This window comes from Chenopodium quinoa, unplaced genomic scaffold (genome assembly GCF_001683475.1).
Source record: "Chenopodium quinoa cultivar QQ74 unplaced genomic scaffold, ASM168347v1, whole genome shotgun sequence".
Lineage (NCBI taxonomy): Eukaryota > Viridiplantae > Streptophyta > Magnoliopsida > Caryophyllales > Amaranthaceae > Chenopodium > Chenopodium quinoa.
Genome location: NW_018742914.1, coordinates 3,943,975 through 3,968,199, shown reverse-complemented (window position 1 = coordinate 3,968,199; position 24,225 = coordinate 3,943,975). Strand labels below are relative to the sequence as shown.

At 33.9% G+C, this 24,225-nt stretch overlaps 4 protein-coding genes across 5 annotated transcripts; 1 reads left to right on the top strand and 3 right to left on the bottom strand.

Moving 5' to 3' along the window:
* Window positions 1-1,470: 1,470 nt before the first annotated feature.
* Window positions 1,471-2,271, bottom strand: LOC110727638. The gene is made up of 2 exons (XM_021907216.1): window positions 1,954-2,271; window positions 1,471-1,782 (listed from the first exon to the last, which is right to left on the bottom strand). Exons 1-2 carry the CDS (start codon window positions 2,269-2,271, stop codon window positions 1,471-1,473), a joined length of 630 nt encoding a protein of 209 aa, XP_021762908.1.
* A 5,552-nt stretch (window positions 2,272-7,823) lies between these two features.
* On the bottom strand, window positions 7,824-8,740 carry LOC110727916 (late embryogenesis abundant protein Lea5-like). Its single transcript, XM_021907513.1, has 2 exons — window positions 8,449-8,740; window positions 7,824-8,287 (listed from the first exon to the last, which is right to left on the bottom strand). The coding sequence occupies exons 1-2, from the start codon at window positions 8,520-8,522 to the stop codon at window positions 8,080-8,082; spliced, it is 282 nt and encodes a 93-aa protein (XP_021763205.1). The 5' UTR covers window positions 8,523-8,740; the 3' UTR covers window positions 7,824-8,079.
* Window positions 8,741-13,395: 4,655 nt separating this feature from the next.
* LOC110727914 (U1 small nuclear ribonucleoprotein A-like) lies at window positions 13,396-20,314 on the top strand. 2 transcript variants are annotated; one of them, XM_021907510.1, is made up of 5 exons: window positions 13,396-13,762; window positions 13,857-14,029; window positions 15,713-15,806; window positions 18,825-18,910; window positions 19,770-20,314. In XM_021907510.1, the coding sequence occupies exons 1-5, from the start codon at window positions 13,675-13,677 to the stop codon at window positions 20,055-20,057; spliced, it is 729 nt and encodes a 242-aa protein (XP_021763202.1). In that variant the 5' UTR covers window positions 13,396-13,674; the 3' UTR covers window positions 20,058-20,314. The 2 variants fall into 2 exon arrangements, with proteins under 2 accessions (XP_021763202.1, XP_021763203.1); XM_021907511.1 differs by having other exon boundaries at window positions 13,397-13,762; window positions 18,828-18,910.
* Window positions 20,315-20,662: 348 nt separating this feature from the next.
* On the bottom strand, window positions 20,663-22,965 carry LOC110727915 (mediator of RNA polymerase II transcription subunit 28-like). Its single transcript, XM_021907512.1, has 3 exons — window positions 22,703-22,965; window positions 21,156-21,268; window positions 20,663-21,049 (listed from the first exon to the last, which is right to left on the bottom strand). The coding sequence occupies exons 1-3, from the start codon at window positions 22,902-22,904 to the stop codon at window positions 20,915-20,917; spliced, it is 450 nt and encodes a 149-aa protein (XP_021763204.1). The 5' UTR covers window positions 22,905-22,965; the 3' UTR covers window positions 20,663-20,914.
* Window positions 22,966-24,225: the final 1,260 nt, after the last annotated feature.

The window sequence follows — 24,225 nt, the reverse complement described above, 5'->3', positions numbered from 1 at the left end:
ACTACCTGAACTATTAGGTGTATGAATTGGCTTTTAAAGTTAGTTGTTTAACCCAACTGTTTACAAAAGTGTTTGGTAAAATAATTTGTGGTTATTAGTTGTTTATTAGCGATAAAGTGGGCCAACAAGCTAAAAGCCAACAGAAAAGCTATTCATATTAGCTTTTGACGGAAAAATAGCTTAAAAATTAACAAAAAAAAAAAACCACTACCCAACATATTTTTTAGTAGTTTGACCAAACTAAAAATCCAAAAGCTAGAGGAAAAAAAAATAAAAAATTAATTGTTAGTTTGTCATACACGCCCCCTTAGGGCCTGTTCTGATTGATTGAACTGAACTGAACTTATTGGAGCAAAGATGAATTAAACTGAACTTGTTGAAGCAGAGTTGAACTAAAAATAACCCGAAGAGAACAGACCACTAGTCTTAGAAATGGATTAAACTGGGTGAAATGTCGAATTGGATTCGACTTTATCCAAATTTTTGAAGGTCAATTTCGATATTTTGACATTCTATATTGTTGTAATTAAGGGTGCAATCTATATCAACTTTGGGTCGGGCAATTCATTTGAAGTAGGTGACTACGATCAGTTTTTCTTTAGTACCTAATTATAAATGTTGAAGAAATAATTGAACACAATTAAGCTAATCTTCTTGTCAAGTGTCAACGGTTTAATATGAGATGCATCTTTTGAGATTGCTTTTAGAAATTATGGCAATCTAAGTACTAATCTTTGCGTGAGACAAAATAATTGTAGTCCCTAAAAAAAGGAAATAAAGACAAGATAATTGTAGTGTGATGTTTGGAGTTTGGGAAAGACAAAATAATGGAGATAGTATTAATTCAACCTAGAAAAGCATAAGCCATGTTACTATGTTAGCCACTGTACTGTAATGTTGTGTTTCCTGGCTGCTAAGAAAGAACAGGACAAATACAAGTATCTAATTATTGATTACACTAAGTTTTTGAACAAATATCTAGTGTAAATAATTAGGATATCGTTAGATACAAAGAAGTACTAAAAGTCTAAAATAGTCACTACCTTCATACTTTTTCCCAAACTACCAGCCCGGGGCACTCTTCGGGTATTTGATACTACAATACTTGGTTGTTTTTACCTGTTTAATTTGACTAACTACTAAATTGACCCACTTTTATTCATGACTATTTAATCAAATACAACGTGGTCGTTGTAACTTGTACTCGTAATGCTAAATTCTAGAACAATTGGAAGAAACGGCCTAAGCCTTGTGTTGATATTCACGACAACATATATAGGGCAATACAAAGGAGACCCGACTTGCCTAAAACTCCTAAAAGATATATACATGCCAAAAATACATATTAACATAAAACCAACCGACTTATATAACTCCTCCTCAAGTTGGTGCATACAAATCATGAATGCCCAACTTACATAACAAAAACCCAAATTGTTATCGTCCAAGAGCCTTTGTAAGAATATTTGTCTACTCATGATGCGTCAAAACATATGAAGTAGAAATATTACCCTTCAACAACTCATCACGAACTAACTGACAATCTACCTCAATATGCTTCGTACGATCATGAAACACTGGATTCTTAGCAATATGCCAAGGCCGACTGACTATCACGAACAACTGCATAGACTTTGTACAACTAACTCCAAGAAAAAACAACAATGCCTTCAACCATTTCAACTCGCAAGTATGCAACTGCCATGGAACGATATTCGGCTTTGGCCGAGGAACGAGAGACAATAAGTTGTTTCTTAGTCTTCTAAGAAATAGGCGAGTGACCTAAAAACACAAGATAACCTGTCAAAGAACGCCGAGTCAAAGGACACGCCGCCCAATCACTATCACAAAACATCGTCAATCGTAAATCCTTCATAAATAGCAACAAGATGTCTTGTCCTGGACTAGGCTTAAGGTAGCGCAAGACATGAATAACCGCGTCCCAAGAGAAACCTGCGGATCACTTAAAACCTGAGCCAAAGCATGCACCGAATAACTCAACTCTAGTAGAGTAACTGACAAATAAATCAATCGTCCAACCAATCGACGATACTGATCCGTATGAGCAAACGACTCACCCGAAGTATGTGTAAGACTACGATTCTGCTCCATTGGAGTATTAGTGAGTTTGCAACCCAACATACCTGCCTCAGTCAAGATATCCAAAGCGTACTTTTGTTGAGAATTCGTTGAGAAAGATACCTCCTGACTATGAGCAACCACAATGCCTAAAAAATACTTAAGCGCCCCAAATCCTTCATATAAAAGCATTTGCACAAATAGGCTTTAAACCTCACAATGGCATCATGAGAGGCCCTGTAATGATCAAATCATCGACATAGACAACATGTAAAGATACACTTCCCTGTACATAGCTAAATAGAAAGTAATCAGAATATGAGTTTTAAAACCCAAAATCTTGTAGAGCACTAGACAGCTTTGAAAACCACTGCCTTGGGGCTTGTTTCAAGCTATATAAAGGCTTCCGCAACCTGCAAACTTTACAGGTATCAGAATGTGTGTACCCTGGAGGAAATTGCATATATACCACTTTATCCAAATCATCATGAAGAAATGCATTATGAACATCAATCTGATGTAACTTCCAATGTAAAGACACAACAACAATTAGAAAGAGACGTATCGTACCCATTTTTGCAATAGGAGCAAACGTCTCATTATGATTAACCCCGGCAACCTGTCGATTGCCACGAACAACCAAACGAGCCTTAAGACGTTCACTTTCGACTTGTTTGTGTATTTGATTTTATACACCCAGCCACTACCAATTGCCTTTTTACCAAGAAGAAGATCCTCAACTGTCTATGTGCCATTACGCCAATCGATGTCTTTAACCGCATCTTTGAACGAAGACGATTCCTTTCCCTTAGTGATCGTCACCAAAAAACACCTGTGTCTTATAGAAAAACAACTATAATCACAATGACAAGATACACAGGAAAAAGGTTTACCAGAAGAACGAGATTGAGGACAGACGATAGTTGATGTAGCAGGGTCAATATTTTCAGTGATTACAGTGTTCGTAACACAATGATGATGCGACGAAGGAAGACGTTTCTCTCATTGACCTCTATCCAAATTATGGTGGTGGCGTATTTCGCATTGAAGGCAGTGGGTACCAAACCACAGCACAACCGAAGGACGGGTCTTTGATTTAAGTATGACGAATTTGTTTCAGGGAAGTTCTTAATTTGTCTATTTTTTATTTCCGGACTCAACATGTATATTTTTTTCTAACATCTTTTAAGGTATAAGTACATTATAAAATTTCGCTCTTCCAACCTTTAGCATTGACCAAAGTTCAACCAAGGGGATGCTCCCAACCCCAAGAGTATGTTGCGATGTTGCCCCCTCCAAAAGTCAACATTAGTTGATGAGCAGTCCCAAGACAATTTCTTCATACATATGCAAGGATTTGTTTGACTTTTTTCTTCTCGAATTTATGATAGTTTGAAAATAAAAAAAATCAAAAATATGAAATAAGAAAAATGTGTTTTTACTTTTAATTGTCAAGTTTTAAAATTATCATAATTTTAATATATTTGACCAATTTTAAATTCATATTATGACATATATCATTCCTACTTCAAATTTAATTTTTACATATACTCTCTTTATCTAGAATACAATACAAATTTAATATTATCTCGTTAAATGTTATGGTGCAACTTTGGAGTATAAATTGTGAGATATAAAATATTCCAAAATTGCATATAACATTTTACGAAGGTAGTATATATTTTTTTATAACGAGGGAGTATTTATTTTAAGCGAGCTACTCCATTTATTCTTGAATTTTTTGACATGTAAACTTTTGCATTTTTATTCATCAAACATCTTTAACCTATACAAATTCTTTTTTGGTGTATTAAATTTTTTACGCATATATTTTTTTAGAGAAAAATTAAATTTTATATTGGCAAATATAAAATAAAAAAACAAATTAATAAATTAAAACAGATAAAGTAATAAACATATACTTCCTCCGTTTTTCTTTTATTGCACCATAAGGACTTTTACATTATTCACTTAATTTCTTTGATATCGTTTGTGATTTATCCATTAAGAAAAACATATTAATGTGAGATCTAGTTAGATTCGTCTCAAAATTTACTTTTCAAATATCAAATTTTTATAATTTTTACAAAGTAATGCATTGAGAAGCGTAAAATTCCTTATGCAATAAAGAAAGAATGGAGGAAGTACAACAAGTAATACATAATGTTTGCATAGTCCCGGCAAGCTGTCAATTGTCAACTACTCGTATAAAGGGAAAATTGGTACACGTCTACTCTATAGCTATTATTTTATTCCTGCCAAATTATTAGATGAGTAATTAAAATAGATTATCTATGATTGATTCACTTAATTTGGCCTAATTTAAAATAGTACTACGTAGTATATTTGATTTATTGAGAAGTGAGATGAACGGTGTTGTAATGATTCATGAATCATTATCCATAACTTATGAAATTCTTGGACATCAGGAATATTTTTAGGCAATTGTTGCATTATATGATAAGAATATGCTTGTAAAACATAATTGTATGATATGTTTCGTCATTGGTATGAACATTATAAGAAAGGAAATAACTAATTGAGTGGGTTTTATTCTGTTATGTAGAATATAGATATAGACATATAGTATTAGTTCCTTCAATTATACTACCTAATATTCCCGCCCTATCCATAATTGTAATGCTACTCCTTCCGTTTTTAAATACTAGCTTCACTTTTCTTTTCCGGCTGTTTTTAAATACTTGCTCCATTTCCCTATTTGGAAAGCTTTGACAATATTTAATTAATTCCTCTCACCTAGTGGACCCAACAATATTAATTTCATACTCTATCTCCTTCAATTATCTCTACTACTTTTGTTTTTTTACAATTTTTCCTCTTCCACCAACCCCATTACCTCCTTATTTTATTATTTTCTCCAATTTCTCCTAAAACTCCGCGCATGGAGAAATGGAGCAAATATTTAAAAACGGAGGGAGTATTATTTATTTATTTTTTTGTTGTTCTACTCGGTTCACCCTTTGCGTTAATCCAGATTCGGGGATCAGTTATGCGTGGTTAGGTTCCAGCCCCTTCCCAAATGCTGTTGTAAGGGATCGAACACGGAGTCCTCTCTACTAAGTGTAGTCCTAATCACAACTATACCAATAGTCAATTGGTATTTTATATGTTGTTGATTGAGTGCATTTTGTAATGCTATATATTTTATATGTTGTTGAATGTTTATTGAGTACTTTTCAAGTGCCTAAGTAAGGTTCTATTCTCTTCACCTTAAAAAAATAATATTAAGTAAAAATAAGTTCAGTTCAGTAAAATTAATTTTAGTTCAGTAAAAATAATTTCAGTTCAGTAAAAATAAGTTCAGTTCAGTAAAATTCTGTTTTCTTAAAGAAGAATTATAATAGAAAATCAGTAAAAATAATTTCAGTTCAGTAAAAATAATTTAAGTTCAGTAAAAATAATTTCAGTTCAGTAAAAATAATTTCAGTTCGGCAAAATTAAGGTGAATAAAACAAGGCCTAACTATAAAATCCTTGTACTTTAATAGCTATGAAATAAATTATAATATTATATTTGGTTTTCTGAGTTCTATTTAATTACCATAACTATGGAAATTAAGAACGTAAAAGGAGACCATTCATATGATTATTATTTCATTATACTACGTAGTTTATTTGCACCATTTGAATTTTTTAAACGTACTCGGCAACTAAAATTGGAGTCCGTTGTCTAAATTCGAATCTCAAATTCATGGATTCATTGTCCAAAATCTAAAACTCAGTGATCAGAATACGAGACTGAAAGACTCATTGTTCAAACTCTAAGAATCTAATAGCAAAACCTGAAACTGGACACCAATGTATGGTACTCATGTTCAATATATGAGTTCATTGTCCAAATTTTGAGAACTATTGTAAAATAATGCATTAGATTCATTGTTCAATACGGAGTATATGAGACAAATGACCGAAAGCAGGTTTCTAAAAAGATACTTCGTATGTTAATACTGGCCGTGGTTCAAGTCACATGGCATAAGAATGAGCAACTTGCACATATAGATTTAAATGAGATTGTATTTTAAAATCGGTATGAGTAGTGTATGACAAGTGAAAGATTAATCCGATCCACTAAGGGTATGTTCTGTTCAACTAATTTTCAGTTTAGTTTAGCTCCAATAAATTCAGCTCAGTTCTCAATTTCCTTCATTCTCTCTTAAATATTCAGTTTAGTTCAGTTCAGTTCAAGTCAGATCCAATAAGTTAAGTTCAATTCAGTTCAATTCAGCTCATTTCAGTAAATCAGAGTAGACATTAATTTACATATTTAGTATTAGTCATGTTGTTACCAATATTTTGAAATAAGACAAATTTTTCTTCATACATGAAAAACTTCAACTATTCAACCATTTTCAGACAATAAATTACCCTCAAACACTAATTAGAAAACTAAAATTATGTTTTCCTTTAGTTTTTGTATGATACCCTTTTATAATACGAATTACAGTAGTTGTTTTCTTCTAGTCCTACTTCCACAATCCACATACCTTGAAAATTTTCAAAGCATTATATAAAAGTTTACTTTATCCAATTGTCAAGTCAAAGCATAATTAAAAGAGGCAACTTCTATGAGTACATCCAGAGTTGACAATTCCTATTTATGTACTCTTTCAATACACAAACTTTGTTAGGCGGCAAAGACCTAGTCAAAGTAAATGTGAATTTTGCAAGTGCCCTTGTCTATATATTCGCTCTAAAACTTACCAAGACCTATTCTCTTTTGATTAAGTTCAGTTTAGTTCACTTCAGTTCAATTCTTAATTTCCTTCTCTCATAAAATATTCAATTCACTTCGGTTCAGTCAATCAGAACATGCCCCAAGTTCAGCTATGGGAGTATCATGTATCATCATCCTTGATTCAATCGTATGCTTTAACAACCTAGAGCATGAATTAATGTGTACGTCCTTTATCATTTTAAATCATTGTATTTGGAAAAAAAAATTATGAGACAAAATGCTCAAAGTGTAAAAATTAAAAAGTGACAAAGAGAGTAACTACTTAGAAATTTCCCTTGATTTCAATTAATAGTCCTAATTATAAAACATTCACATGAGTTTATATAAAATTCTACCTTAATTTTCTTTCAAAAAAAATTCTACCTTAATTTAATTTATGTCATGAGTTTATATTCTTACCTCTAGATCTTTGATTACGTATATATAAATTAAATAACGTATACAATACTATTGAGATTAGGCAACTTACCTAATCACATAATTTAATAATTTCCTCATTTTGAACTGTTCCGCCCAAATAATTTGGTATGCAATAATGCCAGAACGTGATCCATATAAAGTGGCAACTTAATACAGTATAACAAGTCGTATTATAAATAGACTCCTTTAATACTTTCACTTGCCTACTACAGCCAATTTCAAGATGATAACTTTCAATTCAGCCAACATTTCCAACAAATTACGGAAAGCACAATTTTCAACTCTAATTTTCATACTCGACAATGACGACAAACATATGTTATGAATCTTAATCGATAGACCAAAATCTCATCGTTAAATTTGGGCACACTCTCAACAGACATACAATAAAAAAGTCCAAATTCTAATTGTAAAATGTAAAGGATTTTACTAATTAATTTACGGGGTGTTGGATAAGCATTTAAAATATTATCTAAAGAGATATTAATTTGAAAAAGCATAACAAAATCACGCATTTATCAGTGTAATTAATGTTAATTTTTAATTTAATCTTTTGATTTTAATCATTCTTTTGCCAAACGTAAATGATAAGTATTCTCATTTATTTTTCTATTAAGAAACAAACCTCATAACTTCATAGTCACTCAAAGAATTGAGGACATAATAGTCAAGAATTACATACTGCGTAACAAAAACACACAATTTCTCGCTCATTTTTTTTAATCTTCAATTTGATAATCTCACCGACGGTCACACACGAAACCGTGAACGGTATCATTGATCATTTCTTTTTGTTTTTCTTTTTAAGGGTCAAATATAAAAATTCTACTGAGATCTAATCTTCTGCTTGAGAAAAATCTCACGAAGTTCAGCAACATCAATCTCAGCGGCACGATTAGCCGGCCTGTAGTACCCAGTTACGGGATCTGGGACCCACGAGTTCTCTGCTGACCGTCCGATCTCTTCTTTCGATGATTTCTTCCCACTTCCTCCTACTCCTGACACCCCTTGTGCAGCCGCAGCGTATCCTCGTCTGTTCATTTCCAATTTTTAAATTAAACATTAATCACTTTTGTTATTACTTTTCTCCGTCCTAAAATAATTGACACGATTTTTTAAAAAAATTATCTCGGAGTGAAACGACGAGTTCAAAGGAAAAGATTAGTAAAAACGACGAGTTAGACATGGGCATACCTTTGAGAAGCAATGGAGACGTTGTCAGCAACAAGGGACAAGAAAACCTTAGCGTTGGATAGAGAGCGAGCCATTGGTACTTTCTTTTCGTTTAAATCTTTTTATCAAAAGAAATACAACAAGCAAGAATCAAATGTAAAAAAACAAAAACGCCGCCGTAGAAGGAAGTTCTAGTCCACCAAAACCTCCGTCGAAGACGGCGGAAAAAGAGAAAATGTGAGCTCTTTCTGTTGGCCTCTGTTTTTTTTTCACTATTGAAAGAGGCTGTTGATTGTTGAGATGGGTTTTAGGAGGGGAGTGAATGGGGTATATATAGAAGAGGGTTGAGGAATGAGGAGTGCAAGTGTAATAATATGGAGATATTTTATTTAATTTTAAATTAAAGAAAATGAGTGTGGTAATTGGCAAGTGGTGAGAAATGAGAAACGAAGGTGTCTCAGTAGGGTTAGTAAAGGACTGGGTCAAATTTGGGCGGCCTTTTTAGGGTTTTCATCGCCTTCTAAGGGTACTATAAGGTCGTTTTACGATGACTTTTATTTCTGTGCCACTAGTATTTCTCTACGAGTCTACGTATTTGTCCATTGTACGGAGTAATCGCCATCTCTGATCTCAGATACTAATGCGTAGTACTATTTCCATTCATATTATTTACAACGATTACATATTTTTCCTCTCTACCTCACGTTAAATCGTTACAAATAATATGAAACGGAGATAATAATTTATTCATGTAGTTATCTTTATGTTTTGTCGTCTTATTATTATTTTTTATCAATATGTCTTTTTAGAGGTTTTCATCGCCTTATAAGGATAATGATATATGTAGCCGAGCTATATATGAGCTTTAAATATACTTTTGAAAATGTAATTAAGTTAAGAATTCACGATAAAATTATGCATAAATCAGTGTAATTAATGTTAATTTATCTCCAATATTTCCTTTTTAAACTTCTTATACATAGTCCTAAAGGCTATATCTATCATTTTTCTACAAATAATATGAGGCTGGGACTACTATTATGATCTTCCAATTATAATCAAACTATAAATTAAAATGGACTTGTAACAATTTTGAATTTCATAATGAAGGAAACATATAAGATGGAGAAAGCAATAGAAGAGTTAATTAGAACTACAAATTGTTATTAGGTACAAGCAGTAAAATAAGTTCGATTTTCATAATCCTTCCCTTGGGGAGCAACTGGACATCACTACTTGATCTGCTCTAATTCAATAATACATAGTTTGAATCAAGAATCAAGATAATTATAATATCCTATAAAACTTTTGTTATATGGATTAAATTTTGTTTTAAATTGAATCTTATCATCATCAAAATCATACAATATACTAACAAAGATGGAGAATATCCGAATATGCAATTGGATTTCACATCCCAATTTCTAAGAATTCTTTTGTCAGTGTAGTATGACTAGTCCTCAGTATCATCTTTATATAACCTTTGTTGGTATAAGATCTTTTTAGAGAAACAAACCAAGCAAATTGTTTTGATCATTGTGGTACTACTACAAAAGACTACATGGTCCCTCTAAATAACTCCAAGACAAAATGTATTGTGTAATCATACTTAATAAACTTGAACATTTAATTTTTTCCTGTTAGTATTTGATTTTGTTTTTTTTCTAAATGGAAAGCTTAAACCCAATAATAAAGTTGCCATTTCAATTGAAATATTGTGAATCAGCATGTTGCCACGTTCATATTGAACCAAACATATTACCTCATCAACTTTTCTTTTTATGGGAATCACATTTAATATTGGTTGATAGCTAGGGAATAATTAAAAAAAAAATGGAAGCAACCAAACAAAAAACATTAATAATCTATCTCTAGTAAGATTCAATATTAATCAATCCGTCTTGCGTGTAGCTAATCACACTGTGTGGCTCTTATAAAAAAAACAAAGTAACCTTTATAAATAGGCATGTGAATGAGCCAAGTCGAGTACTACCTTGTTCATATTCAAATTCGTTTAAATTAGGCGAGTTTGAACACGATCCCGAGCTTTCAAGTCAGTTCAAAAATATGTTCAACCTCACCTCATTGAGTATACTATATGTTCATGAACGGTTCGTGAACGACACATTTATTAAACGAGCGTTTCATGAACGAGCTTAGTAATGAACTAGCTTTGTACTTTTGGCATTTAAAAATCTCAAATTTAGCATAATAATTAATCCTAACTATAAACCTAAGAATTAAATTTACAATTGTGAATAAATCAGCAATTCATAAATATAAATAAACGAGTAGTTTGCAAATATAAATAAAGAAGTTGTTAATGAACTTATTTAAACGAGCATATTTATGTTTGTGTTCAAGCTCATTTATTAAATGAGCTTTAAAATTTGTTCAAGCTCGGCTTATTTATCAAATAAGCAAACATGAATGAGCAACCCTATCACATTGACAACCCTTATTTATAATATTGGCCAAGTAATCAATGTTATATTCACTAAGTGACTCTATAACATTGAATCATATAATGGTCAGCCATATATATAGAAATTTGTTTTAATCCATAGAATTAAATAATAAATCACTTTCGTTACTCTGTAATGAGAGGCAGCAAAATAACAGGATACATGTAAATAAAATACTACTCGTACAATAGTAATGGTTGGAAACAGCAGAAGGCAAGTTGACCACACTTATCATATCAGAGGTGAGAACAAAGGTAGAAGTTTCAAGAAGCAAACAATGAAAAAAAAAATGTTGGTGATCCACCATACACGTGTAGTAAAAGTATAAGGCAATAATAAGAAGCGGCGTAGGTTCTGTGTATCTGTATCTTTCGTTTTCGAATCTCCTAAATTTAAATCAAAGCCTCAAAGGTTATTGTTATCCCGTAGGACCGACCACTCTGCCTTGATCGTCGACCCTGTTCTACTCATTATTATTATTTTATACTTGATTTTTAAGATACCACTAATTTTGTTGCTTCTAATCTATCACTCTCACTTGTTTGTTTTTATATTTCTATAAACTTGCCCATTTTTGCCCTTGTAGTATGATTTATTGTGGTGTTGGTATGCTGGGGTCGTCCTGCAACTCATAACTTCAAATATCTTATATTGTGTAGAGAGTTAGAAACTATTCGTTTATAATACAAGAAACTCCTAGCAAAATTCTAAATTGTTTCCCAACTATATCTCAACTAGCCCTAATGTGAATAAATTAGATTTTAAGAAAGACATCACACGAACTGCATGGTCTTATGTTGAGAATCACACGGCCATTGAATTGCTAAATAGTAGTGTAAACTACATGGTCATGTATCATGAACTACATGGCCGTATACCTACTTAATCATCGATTCAAAGCATATTTCAACATTACCGTTACCAACTACTGAGTACAAGTTAATAACTATCCTATTGTTTTAATAGCTATTAGTCATGCACTCAAAAATCTAAAAGTCTATAGGTACTGTTATTTTTTCCAAATATGGCCTTAGAGAAATTGGAACATGATTGTATTTGTTTCACAATATAATGTTGTAAACTAATAACTATGACCTCTTCTTTTCAGATTATTTTAGTTCAGTTCAGTTCAATTCTTAATATCCTTCTCTCATAAAATATTCAGTTCAGTTCAGTTCTTAATTACCTTCTCTCATAAAATATTCAGTTCAGTTCAGTTTTTAATTTTCTTCTTTCATAAAATATTTAGTTTAGTTCAACAAATCAAAACAGACCTTAATTTCATCTAGGAGGTTATAGGTTCATCCTCCACTTTTCTCCCCACTCTCCCAAGTTGTCTACCCATAACCTCGAGGCAAAGGTCAATACAATGTACTCATTCTATTTCTAAACACTTGTAACACTTGCCTTTTTTTATAAATAAAACCATTTATTACGCTTGCACGTTAAAATATCCCTTTTCATGTATTGACCAATTGTTCTCTTAAAACTACGCACAAATATAAGTGTTGTAAGTACTCCTAAATAAGGAGATTACTTATCAAATTCCTTAAGGCTGTTCAAACAATGACTTACATACAAGTATTAAAAAAATCTACTTTGTCAAACATTCTTATATGAAATAAGTGTTTTGGCTTGTCTAAAACTTTAAAACCTCATTCAAAAACTACTGTCAAACACACCAAATTTCAATCACATCATAAATCAATATAATTTACATTACAAAGTATCTTGTATACTATAGGTTTTTTTTTTTTTTTTGATTTGAACTTATCTGATTTTACTTGATTATATCTAATTAACTCTGATCTTCATGTTATATGTAAACCTAATTAACCTTGATTAGTCATGTTCATTCGTTTTCTCTCTTTCCATCTCAGACATGAGCCCCTATCTTTATCCCCCTTTATCTCTCTCTTCTTTTGAAAACTCGTTTCCTCTCCCCATGTTACAATGTTGTGGGACAGAAGGAGTATTTTGTTAAAGTTGCATAGAAGTACAAAAAAAAGGAAAATTTGCAAATTGCAGCCATTTAAAGTTCGTATTTTGCAAATTGCAGCCATTTAAATTTTTTTTTTTGTAAATTGCAGCCCAAAAGTTCATAGAAATTGTAAATTACAGCCCGATTCAACTTTTTCATCGGTTTACAAGTCGGAAAATCTTCGATTAAGGTTTTAGGGGTCATTTTAGTCCTTAGGGTTCCGAATTGAGCTCGGAATTAGCAAAAAAATAACGCAAGTGTCTCGTTTTGCGTAAAAAAAATGTATCGATTTGTGGGAAATTGTAAATATGAGACACTTACGTTATTTTTTTGCTAACTTCGAGCTCAATTCGGGCCCCTAAGAGCTAAAATGACCCCTAAAACCTTAATCGAAGATTTTTCAACATGTAAACCGATGAAAAAAATTTAATCGGGCTGCAATTTACAATTTATACGAATTTTTAGGCTGTAATTTGCAAAAAAAATTTTAAGTGCCTGTAATTTGCAAAATACGAATTTTAAATGGCTGCAATTTACAAATTTTCCAAAAAATAAAGGCTGACTTTAAAGATGTTGAAAACTCACTCTACCCTTTAGACCCAACACAGCCCAATAGCACACACCTCCTCATTTACGGCCCAACCTTTCCATTCCCCAAAACCCAAAAAAAAGCCCAATTTCTCTCTCCATCTTCTCAAACTTGAACTCAACTCAATTCAATTCAATTTTGCGCAGAAAGCCATAGCAGCATCTCACAACACCACCATTACACAGAAATTACGAGCTCAAACAACTACATCAATGGCGGAAGTTGCTAACCCTGGAAGTGACGTTCCTCCTAATCAAACTATCTACATCAACAATCTCAATGAAAAAATCAAGCTCGACGGTACTTCAATTTTGCCCTAATCTCTTCAATTTGTATTTTTTTCTTCTTTTGATTGATTATGGTTTTAATTGTTCTGTAATTTGATTTTTTCCAGAGTTGAAAAAGTCGCTAAATGCAGTTTTTTCTCAGTTTGGGAAGATAGTTGAGGTATTAGCATTCAAAACGTTGAAGCATAAAGGTCAAGCTTGGGTTGTTTTTGAGGAGGTTTCTTCTGCTACTAATGCGCTTCGTCAAATGCAAGGTTTTCCTTTCTATGATAAACCTATGGTATGTGGTGAAAATTGTTATGATTTTGGGTTTTGATTTTGTGATTTTGATTAGTGTTGGCGTTTAGGGTTCGATATGTTACTTTCTTTGTTCAAAATTAATAGTCGCGTTGATAGTGTAATTGAACTGGTTATGATATGATTTAATTTCGGTGGAGGGAGTAGCACTGTAGAAGTTGCAAATTTAGGACTTGGGCTTGTCATTAATATTGGTTGCTGTGATAGACTGATAGTGGTGTTGATAGTGTAAAATGAACTATTTATGTGATAATTAAGCCCGGTCGAAGAGAGTAGGAGTTGCAAATAGGATTTTGGGTTTGTCATTTATATCTGGTTGCATTATTGTATAGCTAACCTAAAGAAGATCATTAGTAAAGATTGATCAATTAAGATAGGGTTCTGTTCAACTTTACCTCAAAATCCTTGTGTCAATGCCAGAACTAATTTGTTCAGTTTGGAGTATAGATGTTTTTGTATAGTTGGCATTTTATAGTTGTTACATTAATATGAAGGCTAGTGGGAGAGAGTGAGGTCTTTGTTTCAGTGTTCCTTGTTATTTAGTATTGGAAGTTTGATTTTGGAACAAATTTTTGTTGCACCTTCAGTTTTTGTTAGAGGTGCTTTGTAATGTCACTAATGTGTTGGGCAACAGATAAGTTAAAATTTAATTTGGGATCTTTATAATAGGGTTTAGGGTTTTGTTGGCGGTCATGATTATATTTATACAGTAGTAGTTGCCAGTTTGGGACTTTAGCTTGTTTTTTTTGGTTGCATTATAGAGTTATACATTATGCCAGCACAAAAGAGAAATTAGTAAAGACAAATGAAGTAGGGGAGAGTGCTTCAAATTCTGGTGTCAAATACTTGTAATTAAATGGCTCTGCACTTGTTAGTTTAAGAAACTTTTCAAGTTTTCAATTTGAATTAGTAATTCCTGCTGACTTCAGCTATTCAGTATAATTCAGACAGACTTGTCGTGATAATTTGTACTTACCATTGCTGCGCCCTGATCATTTCAAGCTAGTTACAGGAACTGGCCACGAACTTTTAGCTATTTATTTGTTGGGAACCAAAATATTTTTAATCCTAGAGTACAGTCAATTTAGTATTGCAAACACACATGCACAAAAACAGAAATGCATAGGTAGAACTTTTTAACCTCAAACGTTCAAAAGAAAATTTCCAATTATTTCATAACCTGCTCTTCAAATATTCTGAGATATCCCTAAACTAAACAAGGATGTTACGTTTATAAATAATGAAAGCACAATGATGAGCCGTCAAGTACACGTGTATAACTGAAATGGGGAAGGGTAATAATTGGAGGTTTTATATATTTGAGGGGAACAAATTAAAACGAATATGGGAAGTAGTTTTCTGCTGAACCCATTTAGGTAGGAATGAAGTACTATTGTAATCAACTAATCACTGAGAAAGTGGAGATTTGAGAGTGTTATTGGTGTCCTTGGTGATGGGTAAATAAGGCCATGTGACTAGTTCGTGCAAAAGGCAATGTGATCCTCGTTTTTTGCTAGGGTTTGGCATAGGTTTTAGAGGTGCTCACCATCTCAGTTTTGTGTTGCTTCTATAAAGCATACTCTCTACGTTTATTTGTTGATTTCAGTGGCCATTTACTGTCTCCTCTAGTCAGATAGTAGTGATGTATATTTTTTGGTTAATGCAGAGAATACAATATGCAAAGACCAAGTCAGATATAATTGCAAAAGCTGATGGTACTTTTGTTCCCCGAGAAAAACGAAAGAGGCATGAGGAGAGAGGTATGCACTTTCATCTCTTTATGTGCTCAGTGCTACACTAAGTTTCCATTTTAAAATGCCGTTGCTGGTTATTTCTGAAGCAAATTAGGTGACAAGCAATTTGCCCAACAATGGATTTCTTCTCATAGAATTGGTTAGAATAGAACTCCCATCCTAGGTTTACTAATTTTTGACCAAAAAAAAAATGATTGAGAAATCTTTTCCTGCTGCTGAAGGATAAGTTATATACTTATATCACGTATATGTTGCTGAAGGGTGGGAGCAATGTCACCACATATGTGCGTTATTATAGAATCTGATGTTATCCCTGCTGCTAGAAAGTTTAATTAGAATGAAAAAAAAGGTGAGTTGTGATGTGACTGATGTCTAGGTGCACCATGATAGTTACTAATTATTATTATCAAAAAAGTTATGTTGTATTTCTCTAAATAAATCAAAATTATTAAATATAGTTTCTGGCCTTGCTACATCCTACATGCCATCCACATGAAGCTACTAGTCTTAAATGGAGTTGGAAAGATTCTTCTAGGATTTTTGGGAAGTTACAATAAAAAAAAAAAAGGATGACACCACCTCTTACTTTTATAAATAGGTATTTAGATGCAAGAACAATGAATGTATGCACATCGATAACCTTACAGTCACCGTAGGAGTAGCGCAACAATAGCCTTTCCCATTTTCCTTCCCCATCTGAGCCAATACATTTGTTGCGTGCTTATAAATTTTATGATGGTGATGTCTAGGTCTATTACTTCTTATTGAGCTGTGTGGCTATTGGCTAAATAAAAATCCCACTTCCATGGAATGTCCCACCGAATAGGAAAAGAAAAATTCATTGTCATAGTATCAGGGAATATCAAAGACTGATGACATATTATTTGCTGCTGTTGGTAGTCAACCATGAGGGTTCTTGTGAACATCTCTTTTGGAAGAAATTAGCGGGATCATAATCCAAAATTCCAAATAATAAACATCCAGGGTGTTCCTTTTCTATCTTTAGTTCTTTTGAATATTGTTTTTGTCCTTCCTTTTCTCAAAGTTACTCATAATTGTATGCGTTCGTGCATGCTTGTGTTGCACATCCGTCCACATTTATATCAAATTTAGTTGTTTCTAGTTCTAACACTAGGATGATCTGTATAGCTCTGCTAAGGTATATTGATTAAGATATACAGTAAGAATGGAGAAAGATAAAACTGGTCTTGTCTAATCTTCCCCCTCCTCCCTTCTTATTTCTTTGATATCTTACTGACAGCCTTAGTCATGGCATGCGTCCCTCTTAATTTTTTTAGCTATTTGCTACTGGCTTTTGAAAGATTCAGTACATGTATACGATTAATAATCAAGCTTGCTTTACCGTCTCCTCCGATGCATCGCACTTAATCATAGGTAGGCTTAAGCCATTCTATAGCTAGTGAAATTGGAAAATCGCAATCGTGTAACTAAGGTCATCTTAGGTTAGACGTAAGTAAAGCAATGCATATTAAAGCTTAAAAACATTCAAAAGTGATCGGGGTCCTGTTGCGCCTAGGCATTCTTTGCTCTTGTCCAACATATTTTACTCCTAATTCCCTACCTTTTCCTTTAGAGTGTAGATTAGTTGTCTTCTCTCGTAGGAAATTGAATGTGATTTGCCATAGAAGAAGGTATAGATACCTCCTTAAACAGTGCGTTTTTGGTACCACACGGTGCGGCAGGGGGCCAAGTTAGCAAACAATGACAAAGTAACCCCACCGACTTAGTAACCCCTAACCAAGTAACCCTTGACCCACCTAGTAACCCCTGACTGGACCAAGTAACCCCTAACCGGACCAAGTAACCCCTCACCGGACCAAGTAACCCCTCACCGACCTAGTAACCCTTAACCGAACCTAGTAACCCCTAACCGGACCTAGTAACCCCTACCCTAACCACCCATTTCACCGCTAAAGTAGCCACAAAACCACGAATTTCAACCACCACAACAATCAACCACAACAATGGCGGCCACAACACCACCATCATCTAACCTTTGACCGTTGTACTGACCGAACCCACAACACCACCGACTACCGTACCCACACCACCAGTCCAGCCCCAAACGCCTTGCCACTAGCCCCTAACCCACAAACAAACCCCGATCCATCCAAACCATTAAAAAAAAAATTTAAATCGAACAAATACCTTTAAAAGTTAACAATGACTTCAATTTCACTTCAAATATGGCTAAAAAGGCCAAATTCGACCTTAACCTTGTTTTTAAGGCCATGAATTTGGCCTTAAAAACCTTAACCTTGTTTTCCGGTGAGGGAGTCACCAAACCACCACTACCCACCCAGCGAAACCACCATCTCCGACGAACGAACCACAAAGACGACTATTGATGATGGTTGCGAATTTTGTGTTCTCTGAGAAAGTGAGATGAAGGTTCTGGACTTGGAGGAGAAGAAAAGAGGAGAGAGAAAGAGGAAAGAGAAGAGAGAGAAAGAATTTAAAAAAAAAATAATTTAACTGAAGTCTGTCGTTGGGAAACGCTTGTATGTGGCAGTCATAAATTTGTGGAATGTGGGAATAACTTTATCGATGAAGCTTATTCCTTAATCACTATCATCTTCTACTCTCCTGTAGATTAGTTTATAGTTGAGGACAAGGCATAAAATGAATGTAATATCATTGGGAAGAGTAGATAATAATTTCATCCAAATTTTGCAGATGCTCGTTCATATTGATTGTTGAACTTGAAGGACATGCGAGTCTGTCATGATTACTGATTAGTTATAATTAGGCCACAGCAAAATGTTCTTTCTGACGTTGTTTAATGTGTTTGAAATGGTATTGAATGCCGAAGAAAACCAAACTGATAGCAAAGTTTGAGAATTAAAAACCCATGGAACAAAAAAGGGAAAGAGAAACTGTCAGTTGTGTTTAACTTATGCTTTTAATTGATTGCAAACTGGAATTCTCTACTGAGAGTGTTCAACAGCTGCTCCATGTTCGATGTTTCATGTTAGTTACTGAGCTTGTCTGTAATTCTCTTAGCAGGTAAGAAAAAGAAGGAACAACAGGATGCTAATCAAGCAGCTGTGGGCATGAATTATCCGGGAGCATATGGTGTAGCTCCTCCTGTAAGTCATTTTATTTGTATATATTTTTCCATCTTGATGATTTTATACCTATTCTTGCATTAGTTTTTGTCTCTTTGGAATTTAAGTAAGTTCTGTTGTTTTTTCTTTGTAAGTAAGAGCATTTTGTAAAATGGAAAATTACCTTAGAAAACTTGCTCAGTGAGGTTACAGGCACTAGAGGTTCTAGGGTAAACCCTGATCATTGATTAATCTGGAGTTTATTGTTGATTATTAAAAATAGGAAGGAAATGAAAAAAAAAAAGAAAGAAAAAATGGAGAAAGAAATGCCTCACTAAGCATTGAGGAACTTTTTTTTGTTTCACATGCAGATAATATTTAGAAATAATGTCTCTGTATTTAAGTCTGTTCCTATAAGGCTATAATGTGCTGTGTAGTGTTCTTTCATTTGCACAGACTGAACTGGACTTTTGCCTTTTTCTTAATTCTTGGAGGACTATATTGGAGGAGACCATAATTGAGAACTACATGATTGAATTAAATCTTTTTTACAAATTTTAGAAGGGTGAGAAATGACATGTACTAAATCATCAACTGTAGCTTAACTGAGTGAAATGACTTTGGCGTACCAAAAATTGATTTTGGGCAGTCATTATGAGACAATTTTCTATATACTTTTCACACAGAGGTGTGCCAATATCAATCAAAGGTGTAACAAAATTAGTTTCCTAGGGTTGAACTAGGGAAGAGTGAGTGGGCTAGCAAGCTAGCAAGTAGCAACTACCAATATTGTACATTGACAGCTGTTATTTCCTGTTTCCTAAACTTTACCAAAGAATTCATGCAATAATTCAACAAGGTCTTTTTTCCCTATCTAATTCAATTTTGTTGAGTATTGCAGCTTTCACAGATCCCATATATGGGTGCCAAACCAATCGTTCCAGAGGTCCCAGCTGCACCAAACAACATTCTTTTCGTTCAGAATCTTCCACACGAGGCAACTACATTGATGCTGTCGTTGCTTTTTAGACAATATCCTGGCTTTAAGGAAGTGCGTATGGTGGAAGCTAAGCCTGGCATTGCATTCGTGGAGTATGAAAATGAAATGCAATCAACAGTTGCAATGAACGCACTTCAGAATTTCAAGATGGTTGATAACGCTATGTTAATCACATATGCAAAGAAATAGATGAACAGAACATCTGTGTTTAACATTGCATACTTTTAGATGGCTTTTGGTCTGGGAATTTTAAGTTGTAATGTTGTTTCTGCGCTGCCATGTGTTCTTCATGGTATTTTTAAGGCACGTTGATTATATATAGTTCAGGATGTAAAATTTTAGCTGGATATATATTTCTGCAACTGTAATCAAATCCAAATAGTATTGATACTGGTTCTTGTGTTTCCTCACTTTTTGAAAATGCATGCACCATGAATTTCGCCTTCCATCTTATCAACCTACAGCTTTAACAAATATTAACCATTTAATTATAATTTGTGCATATTGGATTTCTATCTCTGATATATGTTGCCTCTATAAATTTGGGCACTGAAGTCTAAAGATGTTGTGCTTCTCCTGCAAACATCAACTACATATAACGAATGAATTGAATACACCCGGTGTCCTATGGTGAAATGTAGTGAATGGCTTGAACTTGAGAAAAGGGCCAAATACCTTCTATTTGATTAACACAGGCCTATAATAAATTGAAACCTCAACATGTTACAAGGACTAGCAATCAAGCTATACGGGGGCTAAAACATTGTACACTCATCTCACTCAAGGGTTTGAGCTTTGAAAGTTTGAATCGTATTGGGAGTTTTCCACAATAGAACCTGTCATGGTCTCCAAACCGTTCAGTGAATGGTCTACAGAGTACAGACTACTGGGTTACATGTATGTAATCTGGCTGCCACTCAAAAGTTGAAACTAGTAGAGGCAATTTTCTAACACTAACCATCTTCAAGAGATACAAATTCAATTAGCTTTCTTTTAGTGTATTAACTAATAATGTTACGTCAGGATGGAAAAGCTACTACTGTAAGTTAAACTTTCTCCAGCTCTGACTTGTGCTTGTCAAGTTGCTCTCTCAACTCTTTCTTCCATCCTTGAATCAGCTGTTCTTGTTTCTTAATAAGCTCTGTTTTGACATTCAACTCTTCTTCCATGACAGAAATTTCCTGATACGACATGAAAAGCGACCAGTCAGTGAATCTGCTCTAATAATCACACCATGTCTACAACTTGTATATAAATGGAGCCATATCTCAATAGGGCCCTTCATACCTTCTGAAGCATTTCGGCCTTGGTAGGTTGCTCCTCACGTTGCAGACTGATAAAATACAATTGAAGCCTTTTAGCAGCCTCCATGAAGTCTCTTGCATGTCTTTCCACATCAACTGAAGCAATGCATAGCATTATTAGCAATTTCACACAAATGAGTTAATGTTAATAGTGTTTTAACAGAGCTCAGAGGAAAGTTTACATAAACATCAAGAAACAACGATTCCAGCACAATGATACAGAAAAAATGATTCCCCAACAGTTGCTGTCCCGAAAGTAAGATCATACTCAGAGATAGAGAAGACTTTAGGAGTAATAACAGAGGATTGCAGCACTCCATTTACAGTTCAAAGTACAGATTACATACGACTATACGAGCAAAGAAAATTAATCCACAACTCTTTAGGACCACCACCTAGATACATAAAGGCTAAAACAACAGGTCACTTGCACATCAAAATGCGAATTGTAACAATTAGGCACTACAGGATTGCATATAGCAGATTAGTGTAAAATCCAAACCATAATAATGTTCATGCGTGGAAACTGCAACTGTCGGTGCCGTGTTGCATTTCCAAAATACTCCAGCCAATGACGGTTTATGATTGATGTTTACATCAGTCATTAACATTAGATTGTGACTTTCGGTCAACAACTAGGCTACAGTAGCCACCAATCTAGGCATTTTCAGACTACAACAAATGTAAGAACCAGTCCACTACTATCAAAGAGGATAGTTACCGACATTGGAATCTTAATGACCTAAATAGGTTACAACTGATAATAAGAACATGTCCCAAACTCATAAATCCAAACCCTCACCTAGCACTCCATCAATTAACCAAATATTCTTCAAGAATTATACTCTTCCTTATAGTCACACACACTTCAAAACACAAAGAAACCTGTCCATTTCCCTAATTAAAGATGTGATTTATGTGCAATTTTGATTATCAAAGACGAAACCACAAATGGTATTGCATTCTACGTAATCCTCAGAAGTAACCTCGTCTCAATTACAAGGACAAAGTTAATGACAGAGTTGCATATGTTTCGAGTAACAACCAACCCAATTACTACTGTTTTCCATCAATACATCCAGTGTGGCCTAAATCCAACAGGATAGTAACTTATTTTCAAAGAGCAAAAGGAAAAGATATCCTACTACCAATCGGCCGAAACAAACCCTATCCCAGAAAACAACAATTAGGCTTATAAGTTCATCAATTCTTTACCCAACCAAAACCAGAAATTCTATCACCAACATCACTTCCACAACAACTACAATCAAAATTAACACAGAATTCAATAAACATATAAATCAACAATTAAACATATACTCGTCCCAGAAATCCAATCCACAGAATTACCCTATTTAACAGTCAGAAATCAAAAAACCCAAATAAAGAACTAATTTTTTTACCAAACAAGCATACAAAAGACATTAAATACAAAAAAAGGGCAACTGGGTAATTCACAAATTACATAAAAACAACAAAATTGAAACGAAAATAGAAAGAAATAATGAAAAAGAAGGAAAAGAAAGTTACTCTGATGAGAAGGATGAGGGGAACGATCAATAGCTTGGAGTTCACGAGCGGGTAAGCAGGGGAGGAGAGCAGCCTCTAAGGCGGTGACGCACTGTAACATTTCATCCTTCCCCACCTGAAATGGCGGAGTTTGCGGTGGTTGTTGCGGCGGCGATTGTAGGGTCCCCGTCGATGGAGTATCCACTGTTTGCTGGTCCGCCATTTGCTTCTAAGGAGATGTTTTTCTTGGGGCTTTTTAAACCTTGTTTTTTTTATTAAAGGTGGGTTCAAAATATGAACCAAACCTGACCTGACTTACTCGTTGTAATTTGATTCAGATTTTGACTTGCGTAGGTCCAATGATTTAAGTTGTGAGTAATTTGTACCGGAGGTAGTATTGAAATTGACTAGATCAAGTTAAACTCGACTTAGTCATTCGAATTAACACCTTTAGCCAGTGTGGGGTAATTGGATACATCGATAAATATGGTAATATTATATCAGCATTTAGCACAAATTAGATAGCGCACTCGGATGGTTAAAATTGAGAATTGAGTAAATAAATGTGTGTCTCCCTCTATATGGTAAGAAAAGAACATCAATCAAAATTGACAAGATCATACTCTATAAAACTGGTTCCCTCAAATATAACCCAACATGGAAACAAGATGAAATGTTTAATACATATTATACGAAGTAAGTAAAATAAAATTTCAAAGTTTAACCCTCATTAATGCTATGAGTGGGAATAATTTAGAGTTAGGAGTTACCTCGAATTTTACAAGTTTTTTTTCGTTTACAAAATGAAGAAGACAATAAAACACATATGGAGTAAGAGTAAAATACCAATGAGAATTTCCGAAAATTATAACATGTTTATTAATATCAACCAAAATCGAGGAGGGTGTGTGTGTGTGTGGGGGGGGGGGGGGGGGGGGGGAGGGAGGGGCTTTATGTATTTTGTAGCCCTAGATGGTACTTATAACATATATTTGATGCCAAAAGGTCAAATCGTCAAAGTTAAAGAACACAAATAATCAAATACAGAATATATACTAGCCAAAGAAAACCCTTACAATATCAATACTTTTTAAAATAAGTTGCATAAAATCATGCATCATATAAGCCAATAATTAACTTAGCTTAACTACCACGTCAATTATTTAATATTTGTATTATGAAGAAAAGTATATAATTGTGTGTATAATTAAGGCGGTAAATCACCTTAACATCATTCATTTAAGGTTACAAGACGATAATTATCAAGAAAAGACTTTTACATAAATTGAAATCACCTAATCAAACTTTCGGCCCTTCCTGATTTGCTGGTTGAATAATAAACATCCACCCTACGACGAACCACAAATTTCTTGTACAAATGAAACTAACAATCAAACAATGTATTTTCTTCTTCCAATTCCTAATCGATCTTTGTTTCCTTACAAAGTTTTCACATTTTACCTTCGGTCAAAAGTTGAAGAACAATCGCAAGAAGCTTTAACACACCATGTGTATCCCTTAAATTTTTATCCAAAGGACATGAA

Excerpts from the sequence above, each read along its gene's own strand:
- LOC110727914 (XM_021907510.1), top strand. The coding sequence starts at position 13,675 with ATGGCGGAAGTTGCTAACCCTGGAAGTGACGTTCCTCCTAATCAAACT. Across the intron at positions 13,763-13,856 it reads TGAAAAAATCAAGCTCGACG|AGTTGAAAAAGTCGCTAAAT; the intron begins GTACTTCAATTT and ends GATTTTTTCCAG. Across the intron at positions 14,030-15,712 it reads CTTTCTATGATAAACCTATG|AGAATACAATATGCAAAGAC; the intron begins GTATGTGGTGAA and ends TGGTTAATGCAG.
- LOC110727638 (XM_021907216.1), bottom strand. The coding sequence starts at position 2,271 with ATGCTTTTATATGAAGGATTTGGGGCGCTTAAGTATTTTTTAGGCATT. Across the intron at positions 1,783-1,953 it reads AGGTTTTAAGTGATCCGCAG|GTCACTCGCCTATTTCTTAG; the intron begins GTTTCTCTTGGG and ends TTGTGTTTTTAG.
- LOC110727916 (XM_021907513.1), bottom strand. The coding sequence starts at position 8,522 with ATGGCTCGCTCTCTATCCAACGCTAAGGTTTTCTTGTCCCTTGTTGCT. Across the intron at positions 8,288-8,448 it reads GTCTCCATTGCTTCTCAAAG|ACGAGGATACGCTGCGGCTG; the intron begins GTATGCCCATGT and ends GGAAATGAACAG.
- LOC110727915 (XM_021907512.1), bottom strand. The coding sequence starts at position 22,904 with ATGGCGGACCAGCAAACAGTGGATACTCCATCGACGGGGACCCTACAA. Across the intron at positions 21,269-22,702 it reads CCCTCATCCTTCTCATCAGA|TTGATGTGGAAAGACATGCA; the intron begins GTAACTTTCTTT and ends GCATTGCTTCAG. Across the intron at positions 21,050-21,155 it reads AGGCCGAAATGCTTCAGAAG|GAAATTTCTGTCATGGAAGA; the intron begins GTATGAAGGGCC and ends ATGTCGTATCAG.